Consider the following 14930-nt stretch of genomic DNA (forward strand, 5'->3'; position numbering starts at 1 on the left):
TGCAGATTTAGCTTCGGAAACTATAAAATGGGAGACAGAAGATCAAGCGCTCACGTAGGAGGAGGAGTAATAAGTTCCCAGTCAGTGCCAAGTGAAGTGTGCCTGGGAACAACATGGCCATAAACAGCACCAGGCAGTTTAAACTGTGTTATCAAGAAAAACATCAGGTTTCCCAGCTGGTGACAGACTCCGAAATCCATTCACTTTACTCTTAGGGTGCATAACGCAGTCCCCATTAATGACTATAAAAATAAAACATTTAAAATAAATAAATATAATATATTAAGAAGACAATAAACTTTATCTGTACTCTTACCACCCAGATATCAATCACTTCTATTAACATGTTCACATATGTTTCTGACTTTTCTATGTGCACGCTGTGGAGAAAAGAGTTTTATGACAGGCCTGAACTGCTATTCTTAGGAAAGCCTGCTTGCAAGATTGGCCATTGGCTAGCATCTGAAAACTTGGCTGGCAAACAGTTCCTTACACAAAACTTTCCCTAATTGATAAGGTGGCTCGCTGTCTCTCTCTGTTTGTACAAAGAATGCAGAATTTAGGTACATGCTAGGCAGAGATTGCCAATGTGGTCAATTCTGAAAGAAGTCCTCGGACACTGCGTTTCTAGTGGGTTTTCCTGGGTAGAAACATAACCTAGATGTTGCTGCATTTTTGTTGCTGGGGAAGGATGCACTATGACTCTTACGGGGAGAGGTAGCATAAGAAGTCTGCACATAGATTCCTGCAGACACTGCCTGTGTCTTATGATTTGACTGTGTGGTGAATTCTCATTAAACTCCTGTAATCAAAATAAGCTGTGAAGACAACCCTATTGTGAGTCTTGAGTCCTGGTAGTAAAGCTTTCAATGTGGGGTTGGTCTTGGGAACTCCCCAACAAAACAAACATATGTAATATTTTTAAAAGAAGAGATCGTATTATCTGCACCTTTTTCTATCTTTTTATATAGAATACATAGAAAATATGTTTCTACATCAATAAATATAGACCTATAATAATATCATAAATTATTGCATAGCATTATAGTTAGCCTTGGACTTTTAAGTTTTGCACATTTTACCACACTGTGACTTAAAAAAATACCTTGAGATACAGCAACACTTAATCCTTATTAATTATTACTTCTGAAGAAATTTAAAAAATAGTAATTCCAGGTCTACATACATTTTTATGATTTTTGATACATATTGTAAGCTGGCCTTTAGAAAGCATGTGTCAGTGTCCACATAAAGATAATGCGTAATCAAAAGTCTCATTTCCAGAACAATAAAATCATTAATTTAGAAAAAATTTGATTGATGCAGCAGAGTGATAATTCTTTGTTTTAAATTGCATTACTTCAATTGTTTACGCAATTGGACATTTTTCAAAATTCTTCTAAAAATTGACTATGATTTCTTCTTTTAGAAATGCTTATTTATTTATATTTTTCATTTAAAATTATTTGGCTTTACTTTTATGATATTTACATTTCTTTCTACATTAAAGAAGTAATTATCTTTCATAAGTGTTTAAAATATTTTTTACTCATTTTTAAGTTTTATTTAATAGCCACTTCATATTGTTATATAAATAATTTACACATTCAAATCTTTTCCTTCATGCTTACAACTTCTATTTTCATGTTTGTAGAGCTCGTCTATGTTTAGAGAACTCTCCAACATTAGATGCATTTACCCAAATTTGCTTTTTAACTCACTATAATTTTGAAAATATGGTAATATCTGATCTATTTTATTTTAGATTATATTGTGAACATAATCTAATTGGCATACTTTAGTATTAAACAATGTGCATACTTCTATTTCTTTAAAAAATAACCTTTCCTCACTAATTGAATATTACTTTTGAATATTCCATTCTGTGCTTCGATTTGTGTGCATAGTTTGCTCTAATATCACACTGGTTGAGTAGTTATTTTATAGCACATTTTACTTTCTGTCAGAGCAAATCTTATCACTATTCTTTAGAAGCTCTTTGAATATTAATTCATGACCAATCTTGCACTTGAAATTCAAGGATATTTATCATATTATGAAAAATAGGTATTTGATTGGAATTTATTTAAATTTTGAAGTGAAATAAGAATTAATTGGCATCTCTAAAATTGAGAAATTCTATCCTTGTTATAATGTGTGCCTGTATTCATTCATTTTTCATTCTGTATTCCTATGAAAAGTTTTTAATGGCTTCACTTTAATAGGCCTTCACTAGAAATTGTTAAATGTGTTTCTGGAAGTTTTGTGAGCTGACTAATTTAAATTTCCTATTTTTCAACCACTTTCCGTCTACCTCACACAGGTGTGTTGAGCTCCCTAAAGGATCTCATATATCTCATACCTTACACTGTCCTCTTGCTTTCCTCATTTGTAGGGTGTTCAGGGATTTACTCTTAAACTATCAGAGTTCTGTGGTCTCTAGCACATTCCCCTACTTTGTTGAATCACTGCTTTGTGGAGTTTGTCTCTTCTACGGGTCCTTCTGAGATGTTTTCCCACTGATGACCAGTGATGTCCCCTTTGGTCTCTTGCCAACCACACATACAACATCTGCTTTGTAGAGGTGCTATCATATCCTTTGGGAATGATTACTGCATTATGTTTTAACACCAGTTCTTTCTACCTTGCTAATAAAGATTAATCAAAGGAAATGAACAGCTTTCCTAAGACATGAAAGTGAAGAAGCAAAAAAAGTGGAATCAAATTCCAAAAGGTTTTCATGATGGAAAGTTAAAAGTAGAGTGAAATGGTTGGGAAAATCATCTCAGGAATCACAGAGGTTTTGGGGGAAGGACATAGGAAGTCACCTCACTGAGCATTGAGAGACGATGAATCAATGCGTGGAAGTTGAGTCAGTTAGTGTCAGGTAATTTGCTAGAGAATGACTTTCTAAAATCTTATTTTGCCATGATTTAATTACTCTTCCCGTTACATGTAGTCATACTACATTTTCTGGTCGCTGGACTCAACATCCTATTAAAAACATGTATACTTGTGCTACAGACGCATTTTATTTTATTTTTATTTTTTCAGGCTGGAGTGCAGTGAGGCAATCATAGTGCACTGCAGCCTCAAACTCCTGAACTCAACCAATTCTCCTACCTCAGCCTCCCGAGTAGCTGGGACTACAGATCTGCCAACATGCCGAGCTAATTTATGTATTTATTTACTTTAGAGATGAGTGGGGAGTCATTTTGTTGTCCAGGCTGGTCTCAAGCTCCTGGCCTCAAGTTATCCTCCTGCCTCAGCTTCTCCAGTAGCTGGGATTACAGGTGTGAGCCACCATGCCCAACCACAGGCACAATTTAATCATGAGGGATTATAAGAAGAGGATAGCTCTACACATTTTTAAATGTGCATGGGCACTTTTGTAAGGAATAGCCTTTTCAAATGAAAGATCCCTACTGTCCCAGAAAAGTGGCCAGGACTCAGCTAGCCTATGTAAAACTAAACGTTTTATTTTACAATGGCTGACTTTCTAAAAAATGTGTGAAACTATTAATATCTCACTAAAATCAGCAGGAAATAAACTGATTTAGAATAATTATGAGTTGGATTTTTTCTTTGAGTATTATCTACCCAATCAACCTAATTAACTCTTGATCTTTGTAACCGTTTAGACTGTTATACATTAATGCATAGGAAAACAAACTGTATCTTTAAATAGCCTCTCACTAACTTGTATGGAAGATATATCCTTGATGTGGAAGACCTTTTATTGCTGAACACAAACCTACTCATCTTCCTCGGTATAAATGCCTTCTATGACAGTTATTTACCTGTTGCCCCTCAGCAATACCCCATTCTTCTGTATTTTGCAAATTGCCTTTTCTTTAACTCTCTTGCCTTCTGGCTTTTGATGCTTATTAAACACTGAAAAAAAGGATGTAAGAGAAGGTGCTTCCCTTCTGCTTCCAGCTCCTGTTGGCATTTCCTAGCAGCAGTAGATAGCTGTGGATCCAGCCTCCAGTTTCCTTTAACATTCTTAGTGCCAGTCTTGCTGTGTTCCCTCAGAGGTACCAGCCACATCCACGCCAGTCCTCTGGGTAATCATGATACTACTGCATGCTCCCACACCCACTGGGTATACCCAATAGATCACTTAATCAACTGTCAGGCCATTCCCACTCCTGGAAAGTTCTAGCATTGGACCTCCAAGGTTTCTTCTCTGAACTCCTGGTTTCTATTAACCCCACATTTTCTCCATCCATTGCAAGTCTAAGCAGAGTAGCCATTTTCCTTAATTATGCATATGTGTTCCCCTAGCATCCCTTTTTGCTTTTACAAATTTTCACACTCATGTAAGCAATTCCCTATATTAAACCAGTTCTGTTTGAAATAATTGCCATTACTTTTGTTTTATTGGCTTACCCTTGAGAGTTAGAGCCTCAGACACACCAGAATATAACATTGAATATTGGGTGTGGGTAAGCACATTAGACTTCCATGGTATGTGGGAGAAATGGAATGCTCAGCATAAGATGGAGTAACGGAAGTGGTACTCTGGTAGAGATTCAGGATTGGCGCATGTTCTCACAAGTGGGAGCTAAACAGTGGGTACACATGGACATAAAGATGGAAATGACAGACACTGAGGACTCCACATGAGGGAGGGTGAGAGGGAGGTTAGTGTTGAAAAATTATCTATTGGGTACAATGTTCACTGTTTGGGTGTTGAGTACACTAGAAGCCCAAACCTCAGCATCACACAATATATCTATGTAACAAACCTGCACATGTGCCTGTTGAATCTATTTTCAAAAACGCTTTTGGTTTGAGAAAGAGAAAGTAGGATCAATTGAAGGAGTAGGAGGCTGGCAGTCTAGGGGAGAGGTTTGGGAAGAGATATCTAAAGGTGATAGTTGGAGTGGAATGTGATTCTTCACTAAATGTTTTTTTGAAAATAAAAATTTATCCGAGGGGTTGGATATTGGTTTATATGGGGCACTGAAAACAGCTATTACATGGGTTGCCTTCTGTTAGTGTAAATGTGTATTTGTCCTGGCACTTGGTGAGAGCTGTCTTATGAGTTCGATTGTCATTGATCTGTTCAATGTTAAAGGATGTCTTAGAAAATCAGTTGAAAGCCAACCTCATAGGCTACAAATCTAGTTTTAGTGCTGTTATAATTTTTTGTGGCCAAGGTAACAGAAATTCCATAATCCTAACTTGGTATAACTTTTTCTCTTCCCTATAATGTATTCAAAAACATACATACATAATAGACTATGATGAATGGGAATTCAAAACATCAATTTATTCTTATTGGTTGAGTTTATGCTTAAAACTCAAGTGCAGATTTCTCTATAAGCTAAACAGGCATATGTGGCCTAGTTAGAAGGCCTAAGGGATTTTACTCTCTTGCTAAAGCCAACTACAAATCTAAAAATCTTACCACTCTCCTGCAAATTACATATGACTGGACAATAGAGATATGTGTGTATGCACATGTGTGAAAAGAGGAACAGAGAGAGCAAGATGTTCAGTTTTAACACATGGGAGTGCAGGCCCACATGGAAAAAATAAGAGGAAGGATAAAATGCCAGGAGAGTCATTTTTTATATTCACGATCTTTTAACACAAAGTGATCCTGCCCACTTGTCAGTGTTGTGGTGTCAGACCCCAAAATAATAGTATCCACAGCTCTTGGAAAGGAACAAGGTTTAAAAGACTATTTATTTAACATCAAGGGTATATCTTCCCACAGATGACGCATGGCTTAATCTTCTATTGTTAAAGGTGAATACTTATACATTCCACTCCATTAATTTAAAAAATCACAGTCTTTTCAAGAGATCATGTGAGAGCATTATAAAAGCATTAATAAAGAAAATAGATCATGTGGACTCAGTATTAATTCTTTTACTTATTAGTAGGCAAGTCATTTTATTTGTTTGAGTGTCATTTTTCTCATCTACAAAATGTCGATTATAATATATACTTCCCAGGGGTGCTCTAAAGTTTAGATGAAGTAACAGTTTTAAACTGTAGCACACGATGCAGATATAAATAATTAACACATTAAACTTAACTCATTTACTTTTCATGAATCAACTGAATAGACTGGAGGCCTGGGATGGGCAATATGACCAAGGAAAAGACAACTTGGGGGCCACTGAAATTAATTTTGCATCTATCTGTGATTTTCAACCCCCATCAGCAGCAAGTTTCAAGCTTCAAAGAAATGGAAGAAATGCAATTGACTTACATTCTTGGCAGACGTCCTACAATAAACAGGGCCTGTGAACAAAACGTTCCACTTCCTTCCCTCCTGCTTCAACCCCTAAAAGGTATATGGCATTGATGAAGAGACTGGTGGAAGAAAAGGAAAAAAACTTAGAAACAAAATAAATCAATCAGGAGACTTGTATTGACAGGTGGAGCTTGAAAAGAGTTATAATGTGAGAAATCATCAATATTGTGAAACTTCCTTTTTGCTATCACTCCTGCAGAAAGAGCAGAGAATGAAAATATCAAATTCAAGTTCTGGTCTCGAATGTACATGCAAACTCTTGAGTTGCATGGAGAACAGACTGATTGTTCCATAGGCAAAGCTTTAGAGTTGGTGAATATTTAGTGAAATTGACTTAAGCTTTAGCTTGCCTTGTCTGGTCATTTTGGGTGATTTTAGATCTTGTCATTAATCCATTCCCCTGTGAATATCTTCAGGGTATGCTGACCAAATTTAGATGTGTGCCACTGCATGCAAAATTAGAAATGATCATATTTCGTTAATACACTAGAAGCATGGAAATGGATAACCTTTCATAATTTTCTAACTTGAACATTATTTGGATATATCTTATGCATCAAACATTGTAATGGCACTTAACAAGTATCTAATTTAACAATTGTGATCTGATGATTTTGGAAGACTGAGGTTCAGAAAACATCTAGAAAAATCCCAGAGATAGAAGCTTCCTGAGTCCCTAGAACAGAGAGTTAGGGTTGTGCCACATTTTGCAGGGTTAGTTTTCAGCCTGGCTGAGATTGGGTGACAGTATTTACTAGAGCCTAAAATTCTGAACATATATATGCTTTCCTATAATAACCATCTGTTATTTTTCACTCAACTGAAAAAAAAACCTTCAATAGGCAATAATTCATGTGAGTGTGGCAAGCAGTTGTATTTTTCTAAATTTTATATTTGGAAATGAAGGGAAATGATCTCTGTTCCTGAACATAATGTGCAATTGCTTGATCATTTGTATTATAACTTGTGCTTTACAGTTTGGAAAGAGCAGAATCAAGATTTTTTTTTTTTTGAGACAGTCTTACTCTGTCACCCAGGCTGGAGTGCAGTGACACAATCTCACTGCAACCTTCTGCCTCCTGGGTTCAAGCGGTTCTCCTGTCTCAGGCTCCTGAGTAGGTGAGATTACAGGAGCCCACCACGGCATCCGGTGAATTTGTGTATTTTTTGGTAGAGACAGGATTTCACTATGTTGGCCAGGCTGGTCTTGAACTCCTGACCTCAGATGATCCACCTGCCTCAGCCTTCCAAAATGCTGGGATTACAGTTGTGAGAAACCGCGCCTGGCCAGAATCAAGATTAATTTCACGACAGGGAAATTGTTCTTCTCACAATTTTATAAAGAGCTGATTTGAACTCTTTATTTCTCAAGCTATAAATCATTGGGTTGAACAATGGAGTTATAATAGTGTAGGATACTGATATTAGAGCATCCTGGCTTGAGGAGTAGTTGAACTGAGGCCTTAAGTAGATAAAGGAGGCACAGCCATAGTGGTTAGTGACAATAATGAGGTGAGATACACAGGTGGAAAAAGCTTTGCACCTACCCAACGTGGAAGGAAACTGAAGTATGACAGAGAGGATGTGAACATAGGACACCAAGATCAACAATAAGGGGATAGCCAGGACCAATGTACAGAGCATGAAGATGACAATCTGACTAAAGTGGTTATGGTGAGATGCCAGCTTGAGGACAGGAGAGATGTCACAGAAGAAGTGATGTAGTTGATTGGAGGAATAAAACGGCAGGTGAAATACCAAGGATGTGATGATCTGTGCAACAGTGAAGCCACAGGCACAGGCAGCAGCCACTAGTCCCACACACATCCCATGTCCCATGAGCACTGAGTAGCGCAGTGGATTACAGATGGCCACGTAACGATCATAACCCATGACTGCCAGCAGGAAGGAGTGAGAACAGCCAAGGAAGAGGAAGGAAAACATTTGGATGGCACAGCCCAGGAAAGAAATGGTCTTCTTCTGGGCCAGCAGGTCAACCAGCATCTTGGGTACAATGACGAAGGTGTAGCAAATCTCAGAGCAGGAAAGGATGGCAAGGAAGAAGTACATGGGGATATGAAGGGCCCTGTCCAGCACAATGGTGGAAATGATGATTGCATTGGTGCCCAGAGTGAACACGTAGAGGAGCAGGAAGATAACAAAGAGCAGCTGCTGCAGCCTGGCCAGGGATGAGAAGCCGAGGAAGATGAACTCTCTCACCACAGTCTCATTGACCCGCTCCATGGAGCATACATCATCAGGAGACAATTCAGGAGAGAAGAGGAATCAGCACCAAAAGAAATCTCTGAAAATTAGTAGATTCACAGAAAATTGATCATCAGCATGTGTTTTCAGATTTTGAGTTCTAAACTCATCTTTTCTCCTCCCTCTTGTTTTTCCAAGACATGATGTTGCTAAAATCAGGCAAGCTTTCATCAAACTTTGAGTCTCTATAGTAGTTCTAACACCATAGCCAAACAGTTCTTGCAATGTTTCAGATTCAAACAGCCCTTCACCTCCATTCCCATGATGAGGCTGTTACTCAGATTCTTAGCCTCTCACTCTTAGATTATCTTGCAAAGCTTGTCTTTCTGGCTTTCTTGTATCCATATCCATATCTCATAAAAAAATCTTTCCTGCAGTTGCAAAGTAAACCATCTGAATATACCATAGTTATCTATAACTCAATGGTTCTTAACTGTCATTCTCCTTACACCTAAACCCCCACTCTTAGTTTTAATCTCTCCATAACTTAGATGCAAATTCTCTTCAACAGTGTTTTCCTTACCTCCTGGCAGGAATTGTCAGTTATACTTTTATTATGCTGGCTCTTGCTTCTGTAGCTTTATCCTGGTCCCAAAGTGGAAGAAAATGCTCTTCTTTCTATTCATTAATTTCAAGATGGAATATATCTATACCTCCTCCAATACCTATATCAGAGTCTTTCCTCTGTTAGGGAGGACGACAGTCTTTCTTCAGGATTCTGTCCATTTTCGTCACTTCCCTTAACTCGTTCTGAAGTCACATTATGGCTCCTTTCCCATGGCCACTGTTACATCTCTGCAACCCATCTTTCCCCTGATGACAGCCTAATCTTTTAAAATATAAATTGTATTATATTGCTTCACTCTTCAAAAATTTTACTTACGGCTATAGTATAGAGTTCAAACTCTTCATTGTTTCCAAAAGTCTTTCCTCAGGGGAAATAAACTATGTTTCTATGCTCATTTTCAAACCTTTATGGGATATATCACTATTGCCCAAATATGTTCTGTACTTCCTTGCCTCTATTCCCTGCTCATATTCGTTTGTTATTCACTTTTATTTACAGATATTTTATGGTTCTTCTGAAGCCTCCATTAAAATCTACCTTTTTGAAAGCTTCCTTGCTACCTCCTGGTGAAAGGAGTTGTTTCTTCCTCAGAACTCACATAAGACATTGATTGCCAAAATTATGTGATATTTACTTAATTTTGAAATATTCTAATGAATTGTTCTTATATCTATTTTCTCTACCAGATTTTGTGCCTTTGAGGAAAAGACGTGAATTGTATGTATCTTTACCTGAGCTCTCCTCAGCATCTAGAACCATATTAAGTACTTAACACCTTCTCAATAAATAATTGTTATATAAATAAGAGAGTTAACTTGCCACATTATCTATTTTATTCATGGGCAGCACAAACTTCTTAGAACTAACAGAGTAAGAAAATTCTCAGTGTTATTTCATACTAGGCACAAGAATTGCTCAGTATCAAGAATGTTAAGAATGTCTGCACCACATAAAACTAAGTCTGGCCCATTTAAACCTGAAAGAGAAATCTCTGTTTACAATAGAAAACTGGCACTGAAGAGAGCATCTGGTCATCAGAATTCTGTGTACCTAAGATGACTCCCAATTCCTAGTACATTTGCTGCTCTTTAGAGCATATTAGAACTCAAATAAGTGAGAGAAAAATCATAAAGATAACCTTACAATTATCCTGTTAAAAAGTATATTACTGAAATTACCTTAACTAATATTAACAACAAAATTAATAACAATGCATTTTTATGTTACCTAAGAACCACTGAATCAAGAGTATCAGATAGTACACATGTATTAAGCAGTGTGATTATAACAATGTGTCAGCTACCAGGTCTGCAATGAAGATACACATTTAAATAAGACCCAGTCCCGAGCCTCTAGTTCATGTTTCAAGGGTGAGACACATTCAGAAGAAGATGTTATTAAAAATGTGGTGATTGAGATGATAGATATGCATTTGAAATTATAGGAGCACTCAGGAGACAAATCTTGTATACATTCTTGAAAAATGATATGTATTTTTTATTTATTTTTGGGTTTCTTTATATATGTTATGAAAAGGCTGAACTAAGTGTACTTGGAGAAATATCATAACACAGGCATTGTTTAGTTTCTAAAACTTTTAATCTAAATATATAAATAGGGCAAGTAAGTACATTTGCTTCTCCTTGCTTCTGGAAGAGTACAAGGATGTTTTCTGCTTGCATATTCTACTTTATATCACTCCCTTCCTCAACCCCATGAAAGGGACAAATACCCTCCTCCTCCTCTATCTTATTCCTCTGGTTCTTCACTCAATATCTAGCACAAGGTTTTTTCTTTTTTATTGCCTAGGTGTTTGGCATATTTATTACTAATATACTATTAACTTTCAAATTCTATATTCTCTAGTTTTTAGTACCACTAATAAATTTCTATGTATAGAATCTGAAATTTTACTCTCACAAGCACATGTAAAGTTGAGTAATGTAGGAATAAAATAGGCTTTAAATTTAGACAGATGTAGGCTTTAATCCTGACTCTGGCAAGTTCTAGTGGTAAAACCTTAATAAATTCTCTAAGGCCTATTTTCTCATTTGTACAGTAAGAATAATTCCTGCCTCCTGGGCTATCATGAGAATTAATTCAGGTAATATATATGAAAGAGATTTGTCCCATAAATAAGGAGTGCTTAGTAAGTACTTCTGTTTTATTACTTTATTGTTGTTTTATAGGCATTGGTATTAGAAATATTTTCATTAGTGAGGTAATAAGCATTTAACTCATGCCAAGTTATTGAAACTGATTTTTCTGTATTTTCCAAGGAGGAGAAAATTTAAGAGAAATTATTCTTCCCTTGAGGCTCTCCAAACCTGACTGAAAGTAACTTGGTTTTCCATGGAGTTCTGTTTTGCTCTTGGAGGGAGGCCATATATATTTAGGCATCAATCTCAACAATTTATTGAGTTCCTAAAGACTGGAGCAGATTGTCTAAGAATTCTCATGTTTTACAATTTCATGATTTCTGTTACTATCTAAGCACTATAGATATAATTATGAATAAAATCATTGCCTTTTTCTCAGAGAAGAAAGAATCAAACACCTATTCATATTATAAAACAGCCTATAAACATTATAAAACAAGTATAAACAAAATGTCCTGAAAATCTGGAGGAAAAACCCAATAATTTTAGGGAAGGCTTTGAAGAACAAGTAGTATTCGAATTTCTCCTTTAAGAATTTTAATAAAAATACTGGCTGAGTCTAAATGACATTACTTATCTAGATATTTTGATTGAACTAACTAATCTTTTTTTTAATGTCGATTGGCCTTTCAGAATTAAAATGTCAGTTTACAAAGGCCCATGAAACAAGAGACACTAATTATTCTCCCTGTTCTCTTCTGTTTCCTTACAATAAACTTCATTTTTCATGTTGAGGTCACAAACTCAAAAAACTAGCAAACAAGTAGACAAAAACAAAGAAAAAATAAACTCAATTATGTTTTTTGGGAGCATTATTCCATTTTATCAGTCTATCAATGTTGCTTTTGATGTTTCCAGGAAGAAAAAATAGAACACAATTATGGTATGAGTTTATTAATCAAAATTTAGAATTATCTTGTAATAATGTAGGCAAGTTGACATTTATTACATGCTCTGTTTGTTCTAGATTTGGTGAAAATACTGTTACATATATTCTCTCATTTGGTCCTCATGACAACCTTATGAAGTATTTATTACTTTTAATATCTTTATTATAAAGATAAGAAATTTGAGAATCAGAGTTTGGGGGACTCCTCTTAAGTTCACACAGCTGGTGGAACCAACACTAGACTACAGTACAATCCGTGTGTGTGTGTGTGTGTGTGTGGTGAGAAAGGGAAAGCAGTATTCAACACTCTCCTTCCAGATAAAGCCATTTAAAGGAAAAGACTTCTGCTACTATTTTGTTATGGGCTCAGTTTTCAACTTTGCTATGTATTAGCTATAGGACTTTGATGTGTCTGAATCAATTTTCTCATCTTTGTAGTGGGGTTCATTTATTCTGATGTCAGCTAACCTAACTTTTAAGATTTCTTTAAAATGGATGAGACAATGCTTTTTTAACAGTTGAGTGGTTTCACAGATATTATTTATGTAAGTATAACTTGGAATTGAAAAGGGGCAGATAGCGCTGGTAGTTTTGAGAAGAACATACCTTTCATACTGCTTCTTGTACCTTTGTTGGTTTTGGGAGGGATTTAATAAAATAAAGATCATTTCACTTTTCAGGACTGGGAAAGGTATGTTGCGGTAGTTCTCGTCTCTTACTCAAGAGGTCTCCAGAAAGCCAGAGTCACAGTTACAGCTGTATATGGTCTTAAAGATCTAGCTTAGTAGTTTCATCGGACAGATGCAGAAATTGAGCTTCAGAGAGTGCTATGAAGTTTCTAAGACTAGAAAGCAACTGAGTGGATGTGTTAGCAATGGAACAGAGGTCTTTTCTCTTTCAGAAGAATGTGATTGCCACAGTATTATCCTGCCTTCTGAGGATATTTATTTCATCGATAATTACTCTCTCTTTTTTGGCAGCAGTTACTTATGGTGTTCTTTTCCTAAGTCTACGTCCTTGTGCTAGTGTTTTTGCCTGTTTCTGTTTTAGGGTTCCCAGAGGGCAGGGTTTCTTAGTCTTTATATCTGTCAATTATAACTATTTTCAGAGCATTTATTAAGTTCTCAGCCATATATTAGGTATTATATCTTTGTGTAGATCCTATCTAATACAGTCCTTTCTACAAAAACGTCATTATTTAAAATTTTGTAATTAAAATATTGTTGAATGCCCTGTCAAATTAAATCAGAACCAAGAGAGTGCATATATAAATTTAGAAAGAAAAATGAATCAGTTAATTTAAAAATATATAAAATTTATATGCACAATTCTGCAGAAAAGCACTTTAAAACTTAAATAATCCTGATTAACATTATTGGATGTACTTTAATTGTGAGTCTCTCTTTCTGTTACTGGTAGTATACTTTCATAGGCTCATCACCCTTCTTCTCTTACCTGAAATGTGAGTCCTGCCAGAGAATAGATGTTTGCTTTCATTTCCTGTCCATTGCCCAGTTTCTCAATGTTGTAGATGCTTAGTCCAAGCAAGATGGATGTCTGTTATTCATAGAGTGCTTCCACTTTCCTCTACCTCTCTCTAAGAGAAGCCAGGGACATAGAGGCTACAAGAGACAGAATTCAAGTTGACGTGTAGAATGGAAAAAGGTCAAAATGGGTCACAGGCTACTGATCTTTACTCAGAGGTAGAGATGTGATGATGGTCTAGGGTCTTAGACCCAGACCGAAGTCAAATGTTACCAGTCTCCTGCCATTTTATGTCAATTGACTAAAGATCACAAGCCACAGCTAACAGTCACCATTAAGCAGTAGGAATTTTCATTATATTTGTTGGCAGCAGGTGGTTCTTCTGTGGGTCTCCTGATGCCATAGCCATTGCCATGGAGACATTGCACTGGGTTTAATTAACTACTGAGTTGATTGTGGAAAATAGAGGCAAGTCACTAAATGCCCAATTGCTCAAAATGGGGCCCAGACATTAGGGCTTAGGGAGCAGAAGGCTCTAAGCCATCCTCAGATGCAGCAATTTTAGAAAATGTGACTAATTTTAAGCTTATTTCTCATTTTGTTATGTTATTGAAGAGACAAAAGAGAATTTTTATGTAGACATTTTACAATAATAGGTGTATTGTAAAACATGTTGGTTTAACTGAAAATCTTTTTGTACTCATAATTGAAAGATAGTTCTTTGTTAGGCTGAGAAGGTAAACTGGGCAATGGCTTTTTAGAGTGAAGATTGTGCTCAGAATAAGCTGGAGGAAGATTCATTTCACCGTCTTACCCCCTGAGTTGATTTTGTCTACCTTTCTACTCCGTCATCCATAAATGAATATAGTGTGCTGTTATATGTATGAGACACTAAATAAACATGTGCTGAATGTTGAGTGAATAAATGGTTGTATTCAACAATACCCCAACTACATAAATCCCTCAGCTAAATAAAAATACCATCATTCATTTTCTAATCTCCAATATTTCTGGTTTCCACTTTCCTCATTGTTCAACTGGCAAGTAATATAATTTCTTTTTTTTATTATACATTGAGTTCCGGCATACATGTGCAGAACGTGCAGGTTTGATATATAGGTATACGTGTGCCATGGTGGTTTGCTTTACCCATCAACCCATCATCTACATTAGGTATTTCTCATAATGCTATCCCTCCCCTACCCCCCAACCCCTGACAGGCCTCAATGTGTGATGTTCCTCTCCCTGTGTCCATGTGTTCTCGTTGTTCAACTCCCACTTACGAGTGAG

At 36.3% G+C, this 14930-nt stretch overlaps 1 protein-coding gene across 1 annotated transcript; it reads right to left on the minus strand.

Moving 5' to 3' along the window:
• Nucleotides 1-5886: 5886 nt before the first annotated feature.
• OR10K2 (olfactory receptor family 10 subfamily K member 2) lies at nucleotides 5887-13907 on the minus strand. Its single transcript, XM_063628151.1, has 2 exons — nucleotides 13611-13907; nucleotides 5887-8579 (listed from the first exon to the last, which is right to left on the minus strand). The coding sequence occupies exon 2, from the start codon at nucleotides 8516-8518 to the stop codon at nucleotides 7580-7582; it is 939 nt and encodes a 312-aa protein (XP_063484221.1). The 5' UTR covers nucleotides 8519-8579; nucleotides 13611-13907; the 3' UTR covers nucleotides 5887-7579.
• Nucleotides 13908-14930: the final 1023 nt, after the last annotated feature.

Source organism: Symphalangus syndactylus, chromosome 12 (genome assembly GCF_028878055.3).
Source record: "Symphalangus syndactylus isolate Jambi chromosome 12, NHGRI_mSymSyn1-v2.1_pri, whole genome shotgun sequence".
In the NCBI taxonomy this organism is placed as follows: Eukaryota; Metazoa; Chordata; class Mammalia; order Primates; family Hylobatidae; genus Symphalangus; species Symphalangus syndactylus.

Excerpts from the sequence above, each read along its gene's own strand:
- OR10K2 (XM_063628151.1), bottom strand. The coding sequence starts at position 8,518 with ATGGAGCGGGTCAATGAGACTGTGGTGAGAGAGTTCATCTTCCTCGGC.